At 48.4% G+C, this 14,560-nt stretch overlaps 1 protein-coding gene across 1 annotated transcript in view; it reads left to right on the top strand.

Annotated features, from left to right (window-relative positions):
- The first annotated feature begins 852 nt into the window (after nucleotides 1-852).
- The window catches only part of znf385c (zinc finger protein 385C), a 271,270-nt gene continuing 257,562 nt past the window's right edge, over nucleotides 853-14,560 (top strand). Inside the window, exon 1 of the mRNA XM_056288196.1 lies at nucleotides 853-998. Within this exon, the coding sequence (XP_056144171.1) occupies nucleotides 950-998 (49 nt within the window). The 5' untranslated portion in view covers nucleotides 853-949. The remainder of the gene's footprint in view (nucleotides 999-14,560) is intronic.

The following is a 14,560-nucleotide window of genomic DNA, read 5'->3' on the forward strand; positions in this document are numbered from 1 at the left end:
CAGGACCTGGTCCAACAATGCAGGGACAAGGAGTGGCAGGCCTGGCTACTTCCAGTTGAGGTTGGATGCAGGGGTTTCCCAGCACTGCCTGTGTGGAAAATGCTCACAGCTTTGGGAATAGCAGGAAGGGAGATGAAGACAGCAGCTCACAGGTTGGGGGAGGCAGTGGAAAGAGGCGCTTGTTGGCTCTGGAACAGGTGGGAGGAGTTGAGCAGGAAGCCAAGAGAGGATGGGCAGTGACTGACCATCATTGCCAACCCGCCAACTGGAGGACGTGGGTCAGGGTTGAAGCGTCTGAGGAAAGTTGGATGCCACCTGACGACGTCTTCTCTTGGCTGAAAGCTTCAGTAATTAGAAACTGAAGGTTGTTAGCATCTAGCTGTATCTAATCGCATGGGAACATACTAATTGAAACATGATAAAAGAAAGATTATAACATTTTTCTGGACAGTTATTTGGAATCCTCGTCCTCTGGGGCAATAAACTCACCTGGAAAATAAATGAATGAATAAATAAATAATTGATATTACACACGCGCGCGCGCATGCACACCTGTACACGCCCACAGAGCGTGAGTGAAAGAACGAGAGAGAGAGAGAGAGAGAGAGAGAGAGAGAGAGAGAGAGAGAGAGAGAGAGAGAGAGAGAGAGAGAGAGAGAGAGAGAGAGAGAGAGAGAGAGCGAGCGAGCGAGCGAGCGGGGAAGAGAGAGGGGAGCGAGAAAGACAGAGGAGGGGGGGGCGAGACAGAAAGAGAGAGGAAAGTTAACAAAAATCAAAGTCTACTGTCTTGCGTTCAGATACTTTGTTCATTCAGTCCCCGCTCGTTTACTTTGTGTTGGGAAATCTCAGTGGAGCGGCGGAAGCCAGCCGTCTCCATGCGCATTCATATCGGCGCGTCAGCGCGGCTGTCGGCGCGGAGTGGCCGGTAATACCGGAGGCGTTTGGACTGATGCTGGACACAGACGAGCACCGGGGAAGTGGAAAACGGAACAGGACAGGTAAGGCAAAGTTCATTCCGAGTATGCCATTCATCTATATAGTTTTGGAAAATTTTGCCAGCGGAGTCGTAGCCCATATCACGAATGTGAAATACACGTCTCTTAGTGTTAGTAGCGTTCTTAAAAAAACAACAACAACAACACGGGAAACTAAAGCTTCGTTATCCCGCCGTTTATTTAGTCCTCTATGGTCCATAGCCTATATTTAAGTGCACTGACATGTGATGTACAGAGCGTGATGAATGATTCTCGTGTTGAGGTGGACGTTCTGGCTGGACGAGGCTATTGCTGATGTGCAACGGATTTATTACACCTCTACTTAAACTCGGGACATAATAGGATCAGCTCATCCCCTGCCAAGTCTATTTTAACATTTCCTTTTCACGCCGTCAATGCGTTCCACAGTATATAGGTCGGTTCGAAGAACAAAACTGAAGTGTGTACTGGTCACTTCAAGTACAGAGGCAGCAGTGGGTCGATATGAACATTTGTCAAACCCCTGTGCATGCCCTGACCCTCTCCTTACCCGGTAATCTCACCTTAAACTGTGATCTCATGCGATATCGGACACTTTTCAGCTGGAGAGGCTCAGCAGATCCATTTGCTCCGCTCTCTGCTCTTGACTGACTTTTGGATAATGGCGTTCACATTTTGACCAGTGGCGTATATCATGTTCATATCCACATCCTACCACAACAACTTTATATGAAGGAAGAAAGAGCCAGGACGGGTCCTAAAATTATGGTATAGGTCTATTTGACAGGGCACCGGGATACTTGAGCCATGGACAACGTTTACTTTGCTTAAGCGATCCTATTATGTTGCATTTGTTTGAAGATTGGTAGATGATGTGCCACCCAGAGCCAATGGGTTTCAGGTGGAGTCATACTGGGGCCAGGGACAGCTGTTATACTGTTTCCTGCTCAGATAGATTTCCTCAAGTTAAACACCTTTATCTTATCAGTGCTGACATTTTTCAGACAAAAACAAAAGCAAAAAAAAAAAAACTCCTGCACCCATGAAAGCAATTGAGGAATTGCTTACAGACACGTGTTCCTATCATGAAGTATTGCTACTCAACAAATGTGGATCGGGCCAGATTTCTTCAGCTTTTAAACGTGACTGTGTCACACATGATGGAGTCTCTAGTTCAGATCTCTTTTTCTTTACTCCAAGTCAAAGTTTGGTAAACCGAGTAAAATATTGGTGGACTGATTGTTGGGGAATTGAATAAGTGGGTGCTGTGCACAAGATTTCAATGGAAGCCATCGTAAGAATCTGCTTCTCTTGCTGGTAATACCCACAGCTGATTAATACTGAGGTTTGTCTAGCTGTGACAAACTGTTGGCAGTTTCTTGCAGTTATTTGTCCTTAACTCTTTCTTATCTTTTGCTGATGTGAAATTGGTGGTTTCCACCCAGAGGCATAAGACTTGGTCCGTTCTGATTAGATGAAGTTCAGAGAGAGAGGGAGAGAGAGAGAGAGAGAGAGAGATTTCTCTCTATTCCCATGCTGTTGCTTTTATTTAAGAAATTTGCCGCTTGCAGGGATGATATGATATGCCAGCAGGTATGCAGCCTACCTATCACTCTGTGATGTTAGTGTTTGATTCTCAGTTTAACTGTCACTTTGGGTTATCCAGAGGAGAAACGTGGCAGCCCCAGTAAAGTGCATTACAATGGTGGAGAGCCACTTGTGGTGAAAACACTCATTTATATTTAGGGGGGACCACTGGACAGCGGACGTTAACATTTCGGCTGATCCTGCGGCCGTAGTGCTACAGATTGTGTCAGTTTGGGGAACCCGAGAAAGGATTGCTTCTTTTATTGGAGGTGTTTATATAAGAACTACACCCCCCCCTTTTCTCCCCAATTGTACCCGTCCAATTACCTCACTCTTCTCAGCTGTCCCGTTCGCTGCTCCACCCCCTCTGCCGATTCGGGGAGGGCTGCAGACTACCACATGCCTCCTCCGATACATGTGGAGTCGCCAGCCGCTTTTTTTCACCTGACAGGGAGGAGTTTCACCAGGAGGACTTAGCATGTGGGAGGATCACGCTATTCCACCCAGTTCCCCCTCCCCCCTGAACAGGTGCTCTGACCGACCAGAGGAGGCGTTAGTGCAGCGACCAGGACACATACCCAAATCCGGCTTCCCACCCGCAGGCATGGCCAATGGTTGATGCTAGATCCAACGGGGTGTAGGCACGGAAGTAGACGTGATTGGTTGTTGGTTAGGGTTAGGATTGGTTAGGGTTAGGGTTATGGTTTAAATTGTTTTTGAATTTCCATTGTTAGCAAGCGTTAACGTTAGCTATTGTTACAGTACGATCTGGCAATGTTAAGGTCAGTTGTAAGCGAGCTAGCTAAATGTTTCAGTATGCATCATTTGTTTCATGTCAGTGCGCTTCAAGGTTCCGCACTGTCTATTAGCCGACGCAACAGCCAATCACGGCTACTCCCGTGCATACACCCCGTTGGATCTAGCATCAACCATGACCTACACAGGTATCTAGGTATGGTGTCTCTAGGGACGCCCAACCAAGCCGGAGGTGACACGGGGATTCGAACTGGCGATCCCCATGTTGGTAGGCAACGGAATAGACCCCCAGGCTACCCGGACGCCCCAGAACTACAAACATTTCTAGGGTGACATTGTATATGACTACAACATTGGTGTCTGCATCAGTCTCACTCATTACTTAAGGAGAGAGAGAGACAGAGAGAGAGAGAGTCCTCTACATCCCAGCCTGCATGTCTTGATGGAGGTGAGTATAAACTCTTTCTGACAGGCCGAGTGGTGTACAGTGCGCAACAGTAACATTCTCATTATGCTCACAAACCAGAGAAGCAGTGCATCTCCGCTGCGGTGTCTGACGTTTGCTCTTTCCCTTGAACTCCCAAGACTTCCAAGCTTCCCCTGAATCCCTGCTGAAGGGATCACACCGGGTTCATTTACCAGTCAGACCTCTTGCTCCCACAGACGAGCGCATACATGTGAACACATGTACGCATAAGATGCTTTTGCATCTTCAGGGAGTTACAGCACTTACTACCAGTTTTTTTTAACCCTGAAATGTTGTGCAATCTTTAATATAAGCGCTTACATGTGCAAAGCCCCTTAATTCATACACTTTAGGGGCATCTGGGTAGCGTGGCAGTCTATTCCATTGCCTACGAACATGGGGATTGCCGGCTCGCATCCCCATGTTACATCCGGTTTGGTCGGGCGTCCCTACAGACACAATTGGCTGTGTCAACAGGTGGGAAGCCAGATATGGGTATGTGTCCTGGTCAGTGCACTAGCGTCTCCTCTGGTCAGTCAGGCGCCTGTTCAGGGAGGAGGGGGAACTGGGGGGGAATTGCGTGATCCTCCCACGCACTACATCCCCCTGGCGAAACGCCTCATTGTTGGATGAATAGAAGCGGCTGGCGACTCCACATGTATCGGAGGAGGCATGTGGTAGTCTGCAGCCCTCCCAGATCGGCAGGGGTGGGGTGGAGCAGCGACCGGGACGGCTCGGAAGAGTGGGGTAATTGGCCAAGTACAGTTGGGGAGAAAAGGGGGAGGGGGAATCATACACTTTAAACTGTTCAGCGTCATTTCCCATCATCCTTTTTGCACTTCTCGGCTTAGCCGCCTGCTCGGTTTTGTATTGCTCTCGCTTGCCGTGTAATTTTCTCAGTGGTTTTGCTCATCTGCTGTGCGGCTGCCCTCTCCGTGCTCAACTCTGACCTTCTTTTTTGAGCCTCCTTCATATCATCGCCTGCTGGGCCAAGATAACCAGCTGGGCCAAGGTGTCCGCACCCCATCCAGCACACACACATCTCGAGCTCGTGCACCTTTGCATGGTGACTCTATTGAGGTTTAGTTGTTCCTCTGCCTCCTGGCCTCCATTTTTCCCTCCCCGTGTGACTGCTGCCCGGGATTTCAGGCCGTGCTGCAAACAGCCAGAGTTAGCACGGCGACCTTCACTTGGTTTCTATGAAAGGTTTTGTGCTAAAACTGTGACGCACTCGCCAGTTGTTTCTTCTGCTGCCAGCAAAAACACACAATCAAATCCCAATTAACCAGGAGAAGCTGGGCACACGGGGACGTCATTCTGTTGTTATGGCTAGGTGGAGCAAAACACAGCCACAGCCACAGCCTGGTCATTTAAGGAGTCGTTCATGTGAAGCACATGGTGTATTTCAACCCTAGCAACGGGATTTAAGGCGGCAAAAATCCCCATGGGTTTATTGTGCAAAAATATTTGATTTATATGTTGACATTTTCTGCCTCTAGCTTATAGTTTGTCTTCTAATGGAAAGCACATTCAGCTAACTTGTAATGAAATGCGCTACCTTAATAAAATCATCGTCATCATATTTAAAAATGTTAGCGAGATGTCTAAATGACCGTTGTCCGTGGATTCCCGTCAACGTGCAATATTTCTAAAGCTAAAACCACATTTCTGTCATTGCCTAAAGTTTGAATGTGGCATGCATTGTTTTGAATTACTCTCATTTTCTAATCTTTGAAATAACGTAAAATGTAGGCTAAAATCCAAAAGCGAAAGTTCGACCACAGCATTTCAACTGAATGTGGGCGATGGTCCGACTGAAAGCATCTTCCAGACATGAGAGATGACAGACTCGCTTACCATATAAGAGGAGCCCAGTGCGCCTCTTAAACTCTGAGCTCTGCAAAGAGTGTGTGTGTGTGTGTGTGTGTGTGTGTGTGTGTGTGTGTGTGTGTGTGTGTGTGTGTGAGAGAGAGAGAGAGAGAGAGAGAGAGAGAGAGAGAGAGAGAGACAGACAGACAGACAGACAGACAGACAGACAGACAGACAGACAGACAGACAGACAGGTGAATTCTAAAGGGCAAATCTCTATAAACAGTCTAAACGTCAGCCCCTCAAGCACACAGCTTTCTCTCTCCCAGATGGAGTGGTGGTGCCCCCACTCCCTCCATCAGCCCCTCAGCTGGCCTGTGCTGCTGGTGGTGCCCTGTAGTCCGGCAGAGGGCAAGGCTGGAGGTGGCAGAGAGAGACAGGGGGTGGGGGTGGCATGGGGGTGGTTGAAAGGAGGGTCACAGTTATTGACAGCTGCATGAAGCCTGCCTCAGGGCATGCCGGCTGCCCTTTTCCAGTGAGGGGAGCTCCCCCCCTCCCCTCCCCTTCCCTCCCAACCCCTCCCCTCCTGGTTGACTGGCATGCCTGGCCGGAGGTTCTCAGTTCTGGGCCAGACCCAGCAGTGGCTGCCTGCTCCTCAGTGGGGTGCTGGGGGACTGACACCGCTGACCCAGGAGAGACAAAGCTTGGGTTTCACTCTTCTCCCATCTCTGTCTCTCTCACTATGTAAAGAGTAATCTCTCTCCTCCCCCTCTTAACACCTTTCACACGTCAACCCCCCCCCCCTTAAAGCCCCTGCGCCCTATCAAGAGGTGATCTGGCAGCGAGAAGTAAGACTAGAGGAGCATGGGGTGGGGTGGAGGGGGGTTGAAGCTGTCTCATCACCTAGCAGCAGAGGGCACGCTCCCCTTCTGCGACACATCCAACCTGTGTGTGGAGCTCTGGTCGAGCCTACGTTTTGATCTTACGCGAGTGTTGTGATTCCTCATTATGACGTCATTATCATTATTAACTGAGGCCTCTTACCTCGCTGCCGTGATGTGAGGAAAGCACGCACAAACGTGCACACACACACAAAAATGCACGCACGCACTCACAAATGCACACAATTCCCCCCCCCCCAAACACACACACGTGCACGCACATATGCAAACATGCACTGGAGCCATGACTCAAACACACAGTAGGGCCCTGTGTTAAAATCCCGAGTTCAGTCACACAAACACATGCGTACACACTGGCACGTTTATGTTCCCGAGTTGTAGGTGAATGACTGCACTGCAGGGCAAACACACTGGCCCAGTGTGCAGGGTCAGGTACACTTCCATGGCGTCTCTGTAGAGCAACAACAAACACTAAATAGACCTCTTGTTTGAATCTTATTACCGCTCAACAGGAAGGGTGGGGATTGAAATGGTTTGATCAGAAATGTCTTATTAAAGATTGCTTTCATGAATATGCAGATATTGTGTGAACAAGTGTGGGCATGGGCGTGTGTGTGTGTGTGTGTGTGTGTGTGTGTGTGTGTGTTAGATGGATTTTTTTTAAGCCGTTGTTTATCTAGGTATGGTTTGCTGAACATGTGCAGTGTTTTTCTGCAACGCCCTGTAAAATATAGTTATTCATACAGTTGCACACGTTCACACCTGGAAAGTGTTCAGGACAACCACAGCTTTCTACAGGTGGTTGCTGAGCGGGTCCATTGAAGTTGCTGAGAGGAGAGGTGGGGTGGTGGTGGTGGTGGTGTGTGTGTGTGTGTGGGGTGGGGTGGGGTGGGGGGTTAATTGCATCTCAGAAGGGCATAACCAAAACCAAAAGCGGTTGTTTGGGTACCCCGAGAGAATAACTCTTTCACCCTCCCTCAAAATTATTCATGAGTGAAAAGAGAAGTTTCTGAATCCATTCTGATTGGTCTCAAACGTCTCATCTCATCTCGCCTCGTCTCGTCTCATCTCGTCTCGTCTCATCATCAGCCGATACTCCGGGGTCAGGTCGCGGTGGCAGCAAGGTAAGTAGGGCTCTCCAGACGTCCCTGTCACCAGCAACGCCCTCCAGCTCGATCCCAAGGCGTTCCCAGGCCAGATTGGACATGTAGTCCCACCAGCGAGTTCTGGGTCTACCCCGGGGTCTCCTCCCAGTTGGACGTTCCCAGAAAATCTCCACAGGAAGGCACCCAGGAGGCATCCAAATCAGATGCCTGAACCACCTCAACTGGCTCCTTTTGATGCCAAGGAGCAGCAGCTCTACTCCGAGCTCCCTCCGGAAGTCTGAGCTCCTCACCCTATCTCTAAGGCTGAGCCCAGGCGCCCTACAGAGGAAACTCATTTCAGCCGCTTGTATCCGCGATCTCACCATTTCGGTCACAGACGTGTTTTGTTTATTTATTTTTTATTTTTTTTACAGTGTGTTAAATTCTTGTCCTGTTTCCACAGACCTCCTGAGTGCTTCGCAGGCTTTCAAGCCATCGTCGTCTGATAGGACAATGGCAGCAGTATACGTGTAGGCGTTTTGCGTGGAAACTTGACAGCCCGAGGGAAAATAAACTCAAGGACGCTTTCAAACTCTTGCTTCCTTATTGGCTCACACGGATTTCAAAAATAGGTCTGTATTGTAAAATCCAAGGTGATGTAACATAATGCACTCTATTCATTAGTCTGTGTTTTACTTTGGAAACATTGCTAAGTGAGTGAAATTATTTTGGTGAAATCTCAGAGATATTGAGGCATGTTTTTTCAGAGGCAGAGAGCACTCACACAGCATTAAGAAGCAGAACCTCACTCAGCTGACATCGGCACATGGACATTCTGTGTGAGCCTTACCAAGGGTTTTCTCTTTGGCCCAGTATTTTATTTAAAAATTTGGGGATTTCCACCCCCCCTTTTTCTCCCCAACTGTACCCGGCCAATTACCACACTCTTCCGAGCTGTCCCAGTCTCTGCTCCACCCCCTTTGGCAATCCGGGAGGGCTGCAGACTACCGCATGCCTCCTCCGATACATGTGGAGTCAGCCGCCAGCCGCTTCTTTTCACCTGACAGTGAGGAGTTTCACCAGCGGGACGTATTGCGTGGGAGGATCACACTATCCCCCCCTCCTCCCTGAACAGGCGCCCCGACCGACAAGAGGAGGCGCTAATGCAGTGACCAGGACACATACCAACATCCGGCTTCCCACCCATAGACACAGCCAATTGTGTCTGTAGGGATGCCTGACCAAACCGGAGGCAACACGAGGATTCGAACCGGCAATCCCCATGTTGGTATGCAACGGAATACTCTGCCGTGCCACCCGAACGCCCCGGCGTAGTATTTTATAACCTTTACAACTACTATTAACTTTGGTTTTTATATGGCAACCATGGTTTTACGATGTTACTATTCAATATTGGTATTATACTACTAACTATGAAACCACCATGATTTTACCAACATACATATTGATCAATATGGTTTTAGCACTCCAAACCCTGACACTGCCCAGGTTTCACAACCATACTATATGTTAACTGTGGTTCTCAGGGTCTTTTTTTTTGTATGCAGACTAGTATAAGGAGGCATTTATCGTCGCTTTTAAAGGACACTGATGTTACAGTAAGACATGGCGTCTGTGGTGGTCGACTGTAGGTGGTCGTACGGTGCGGCGTCGGGCGTGCCGTGGTCAGTGGTGCCTGGTAGAGAGCCAGCAACAACATCTCGTATATCAAACGTGGAACACGACTATTCCACAAAAATGAAAAGGACACAAAAAATATGCAAAATGAGTGTTGGGGAGCTGGGAGGGGTAATCTGGCTCACCATTACAACCATTGCAGCGAGTGAAATATAGCCCAGGACCATGGTTTTACTCTACCAAAAAAACTTAGCTACCATAGTTAACCATAGGCTCCTTACCCTGGTTAAACCGTAGCTGAAATGCAGCCATATTTTGAATTCTGTGTGAGTCATTCATGTCAGGAACATTACTGAGATCATGTTTTACTTATTTCTCTCTTTTTTAACAAACCTTCTGCTGCTAAATGTATTTCTGTGACTCTCTCATCCGTTCCTCCTTTACGAAAGAGACCCCGCCTTCCATGTCCCATTAAAGGTCATGCATATTTGTATGTAGCATGTGCCCATATCCAACATAAAGTGTGTTAGTCAGGTGTTGGTCCACCAGGAGCCTCCAGATCATCTTCAGTGCTCCTTGTCAAGCGCTTTGAGTGGCTGTTGCAGCTAGAAAAGCGCTATATAAAATGCAACTTGATTGATTGATTGATTGACTCTACACGTCTCTGAACTCTACTGAAAGGGTGGACACCATTCTTCCAGAAGATATTACCTCATCTGTTGTTTTGATGGTGGTGAGAGTGCTGTCTAACACGTCGGTTCAAAATCTCCCATAGGTGTTCACTTGGGTAGAGATGTGGTGACTGTGAAGGCCATAGCATATGATTTACATCATGTTCATCCTCATCAAACCATTCAGTGACCCCTTGTGTCCAGTGGATGGGGGAATTGTTCTCCTGTAAGAGACCACTCCCATCAGGATAGAGATGTCTCATCATAGTATAAAGGTGATCACTCAGAATAACTTTGTGTTGATCTGCAGTGGTGAGTTGGCCATGCTAAATTGTCCCTAGGTGTGAATGTGTGTGTATGTGTGTGTGTGTTTTGGCCCTGTGGTGGCCTGGCGGCCTGTCCAGGGTGTCTCCCCGCCTGCCACCCAATGGCTGCTTCGATAGGCTCCAGCATCCCCGCGACCCCAATTGGGATAAGCGGCTTGGATGGATGGATGGATGGATGATTTGAAGTGACCCTTCCCTCTAAGGGGACAAGTGGACCCAAACCCTGCCAGGAAAACACCCCCCACATTATAACAGCCCCCCCGGACCCCTCACTGTATGGGGTCACACATTCAGGTTTTTCCTTTTACTTGTCACCCGTCTGTCTGATGCGATGAGCTTTTGATGTTCTGGCTGTGGAAAACACTTTCTTCAAGTTAAGACAGTAAAGGATCTCTTTCTGTCTGCCCCCCCCCTCTCTCGGCCAGGTGTAATATGTGCCATGCCACCATGCAACAGACGATTGTGAAAATACTTGTGTTTGAGAAATGCATAATTACAGCGGCTTTTAAAACGTTTAATTAACTAGAAATGTCACAGGTGACTCGCACCCCAACAAGCAATTAGCTGACTAATCGATTAAGAGGTGTGCAGCCTGGGATGTATGCCCGGAGACCATTTGTTAATATTGAAACTGAGCCTTCTTAACACCACTTAGTGCCAGGAGTGTGTTTCGGTATGAATGTCAGCAAGACAGCGGATCAGAGAGAGGTGAAGCCCAGCAGCTGGCTGCAGAACTGCTGCATGTTGTGAGGCCACTTGCTGACCTCAGTGAGCTCTGCAAGAATGCCGTTTTTATTGCATGCTCAAGGTCACATGCTCTTTCAAGGATGAGGATGTGCACATCCTTGATAGGGAGGAATACTGGTTTGAATGGGGAGTCAAAGAGGCCATCTATGTGAAGAGGGAATGACCATCCTTTTTTTCTTTTTTTTCTCCCCAATTGTACTTGGCCAATTACCTCACTCTACTGAGCCGTCCCGGTCGCTGCCCCACCTCCTCTGCTGATCCGGGAGGGCTGCAGACTACCACATGCCTCCTCCGATGCATGTGGAGTTGCCAGCCGCTTCTTTTCACCTGACAATGAGGAGTTTCGCCAGGGGGACGTAGCGCATGGGAGGATCACGCTATTCCCCCCAGTCCCCCACCCTGAACAGGCGCCCCGAACGACCAGAGGAGGCGCTAGTGCGGCGACCAGGACACACAAACACATCTGGCTTCCCACCCGCAGACACGGCCAATTGTGTCTGTAGGGACGCCTGACCAAGTCAAAGGTAACACAGGGATTTGAACCGCTGATCCCTGTGTTAATGGGCAACAGAATAGATCACTATGCTACCCGGTCACCCGGAATGACCATCCCTGAACTGAGGGGGCCTAAGAGTACATCTGTCGCCATCTTACAATGCTGTGATTGCAACTATTCCCCAACCCTCTGTGAACAGTACACATGGCCATTGTAACTCTCGTTGATGAACAAGCCCATTTACTCATGAAACCGCTCCTTGGTTTGGGTCGTTATGACACTGTATTGATTATGAGGGTGGGGCTACCTGCAGTCAGTTTAGACCGAAGAGGTCATTTAGATGAGTGATGAAACGTATCTGTCAGTAAACGTGTATCCAGATGAACTGATTCAACTTCCTTTGAATGCTCTGTTTTATTAATTAAGGTGTCCATCTGCATACAAATTTGGAAATTTGATTACTCATATCTGCCAATTACCCAATCGGGCATGTGCACGCATTCGTGACTGTGCTGATGTGACCATTTGCATGCGTGTGTGTGTGTGTGTGTGTGTGTGTGTGTGCAGGTGTGTGTGCTGCGTTGCCTCTCTGTGTGCACACTCACATCTCAGATTCATGTGGTCTTTCACCAGGGGCAGCCTTGGTTTTATCTGCTACACAGTAAACAGATCCTATTCCGCCTGCCAAAGCAGTAGACATCGGTTATCAGAGTCTTCCCAGTCTGCAGGCACTTCCTCTCACCCCCATCCCCTCCCACGTCCTCCATTGATCCGTCTGGTAACTCATCTAATCCACACTGATCACAGTAACCCCCCTGCTGTCTGGAGAGCCACATCTAAGGCATTCTGTCCTCTCACTGCATCTCCTCATATCAAATTGTATAGAGCCATGGTGGTGGTGGATCGATGAAGCTGTGTATCGATGGGTCTGTGGCCTGATAGCATTGGTGTTTCTGAGGCTGGTGCAAGGGTGCTGCTTTCAAACAGTGATGGAGTCAGGCTTGTAGATTTTCTCATGTGGTCCAAGTGGCTCTTCTGCCTGAAAGCCCTGCCTCCGTCCTCTAGATTGCGGTTTGGTTAGAGGCCCTATCAACGAGTCGCCTGGCCTTTGATTAAAAGTGAGATTATCATGCTCTTGACACATGCCGGGTAATCCGCTCTGATGAAGGGACAGTAGGTCTCATGTTTAAGGATGATGTACATGCCGTTTTATGTCCTTTCTCATCCATCAGCATGTATCCCAAGTTATTCTTAGTATCGCCGTCTCTCTGCATTTAAGGGGGTTTACATTCTGTGGCATCTCTCTCCCAATGTTTGCTCTTGCTCATGGTTGAGGTTTTTTTTAATTTTTATATATATTTTTTTTTGGGTTCGAGCCCCATGTCGTCCAGGGTCCTTTCTGTGTGGACTTTGCATGTTCTCCCTTTGTCTGCGTGGGTTTCCTCTGGGTGTTCCGGTTTCCTCCCAAAATCAAAAGGACATGTATGTTAGGACCTTCTTGCGGTGGCACAGTAGCCAGCGCGGTCGCCCCATAGCAAGAAGGTCCTGGGTTTGAGTCCCAGGGTAGTCCAACCTCGGGGTCGTCCCGGGGTCATCCTCTGTGGAGTTTGCATGTTCTCCTCGTGTCTGCGTAGGTTTCCTCCGGGTGCTCCGGTTTCCTCCCACAGTCCAAAGACATGTAGGTCAGGTGAATCGGCCATACTAAAAAAAAAAGAAAAAACTGTCCCTAGGTGTGAATGTGTGTGTGTGTGTTGGCCCTGTGATGGCAGCCTGTCCAGGGTGTCTCCCCGCCTGCCACCCAATGACTGCTGGGATAGGCTCCATCATCCCCGCGACCCTGAGAGTTGGATAAGCGGTTTGGATAATGGATGGATTTTTATTTTTATTATATTTTTTTACATCTGTGTTGTGTCAGAGTGTGTGTGTGTGTGTGTGTGTGTGTGTGTGTGTGTGTGTGTGTGTGTGTGTGTGTGTGTGTGTGTGTGTGTGTGTGTGGGTGGGTGGTGTAAGTAAGTCTGCATTCTGCTTGGGGCACCTCATGTTCTTACTGGTGGGCTGGGGTTAGATGAGGAAACGAAGGTGACCTCTTTGCTCTCTGAGAGCCAGCGTTATCTACACTACCTGCAGCCTAAAGCCCCTCTCAACCCCATGCTGGCCGGGACCTCTGCAGCGTAATCACACACAACTGATGCACACATTGACTCACCAATGCAGCAAATCTCTTCCGTTAGGTAACAGCATCAAGTCAGTCACTTCTCTCTCTCTCTCTCTCTCTAATACTTTCTTTTGTATCCGGTGAGTCACGCCAGGTCTGTGTAGTGCTTCTAAAAATATATCCCGCCTATTGAGCTGATTAGCAAAGTTGAAAAAAACCAGTTCTGCCCATCTAATCACTGCACTCGCTGAGAAGTATAATCCAACATCCTTCTGATTTGCTTTTCACCAGCCAGTGAATGAAAAAGACTGAAGCTGGAAAGACGTGTTCGCTTTAAAATTCTATACATTGTGGCTGGACTTTTTTTCACCTCCGTTGACTCCACGTGTATATCAATAAGTATATCATAGTCTATCATTGGCTATCATAATGGGCCGATGGACAGGCAGTGAACCACATATATCATTTTATTTTCTAACTGTACGGAGAAAAGGGGGCATGTTTTTACTGTGCCGAGGCCTCTTCTTCTGGGAGCATTGAGCTGACAAAACATTGGATGTTGAGTTTGGGTTTAATGGTCTCAGTGTGACTGCTGCTGTTGGAGAGGCCTGGAGAGGGGAAGAGGTGTGGTGAAATGGACGCACCGGCTGTTGGGCAAACAGAGCACATACCCAACGCTTTGCTTCGGATTTGCCAAAGCAGAGGGTTGAATGAGGATGAATAGGAAGATGTAAACAAACATCGGTGTGTGTGTGTGTGTGTGTGTGTGTGTGTGTGTGTGTGTGTGTGTGTGTGTGTGTGTGTGTGTGTGTGTGTGTGTGTGTGTGTGTGTGTGTGTGTGTGTGTGTGTTTGTGTGTGTCTGGGGCAGTCACTTACCATGACTATGATCAATTTAACTGTTTACCAGTTGAAAATACAGTTAGATCTTGAAGCTGTATAAATACAGT

This window comes from Lampris incognitus, chromosome 10 (assembly GCF_029633865.1).
Source record: "Lampris incognitus isolate fLamInc1 chromosome 10, fLamInc1.hap2, whole genome shotgun sequence".
NCBI classification, from domain to species: domain Eukaryota; kingdom Metazoa; phylum Chordata; class Actinopteri; order Lampriformes; family Lampridae; genus Lampris; species Lampris incognitus.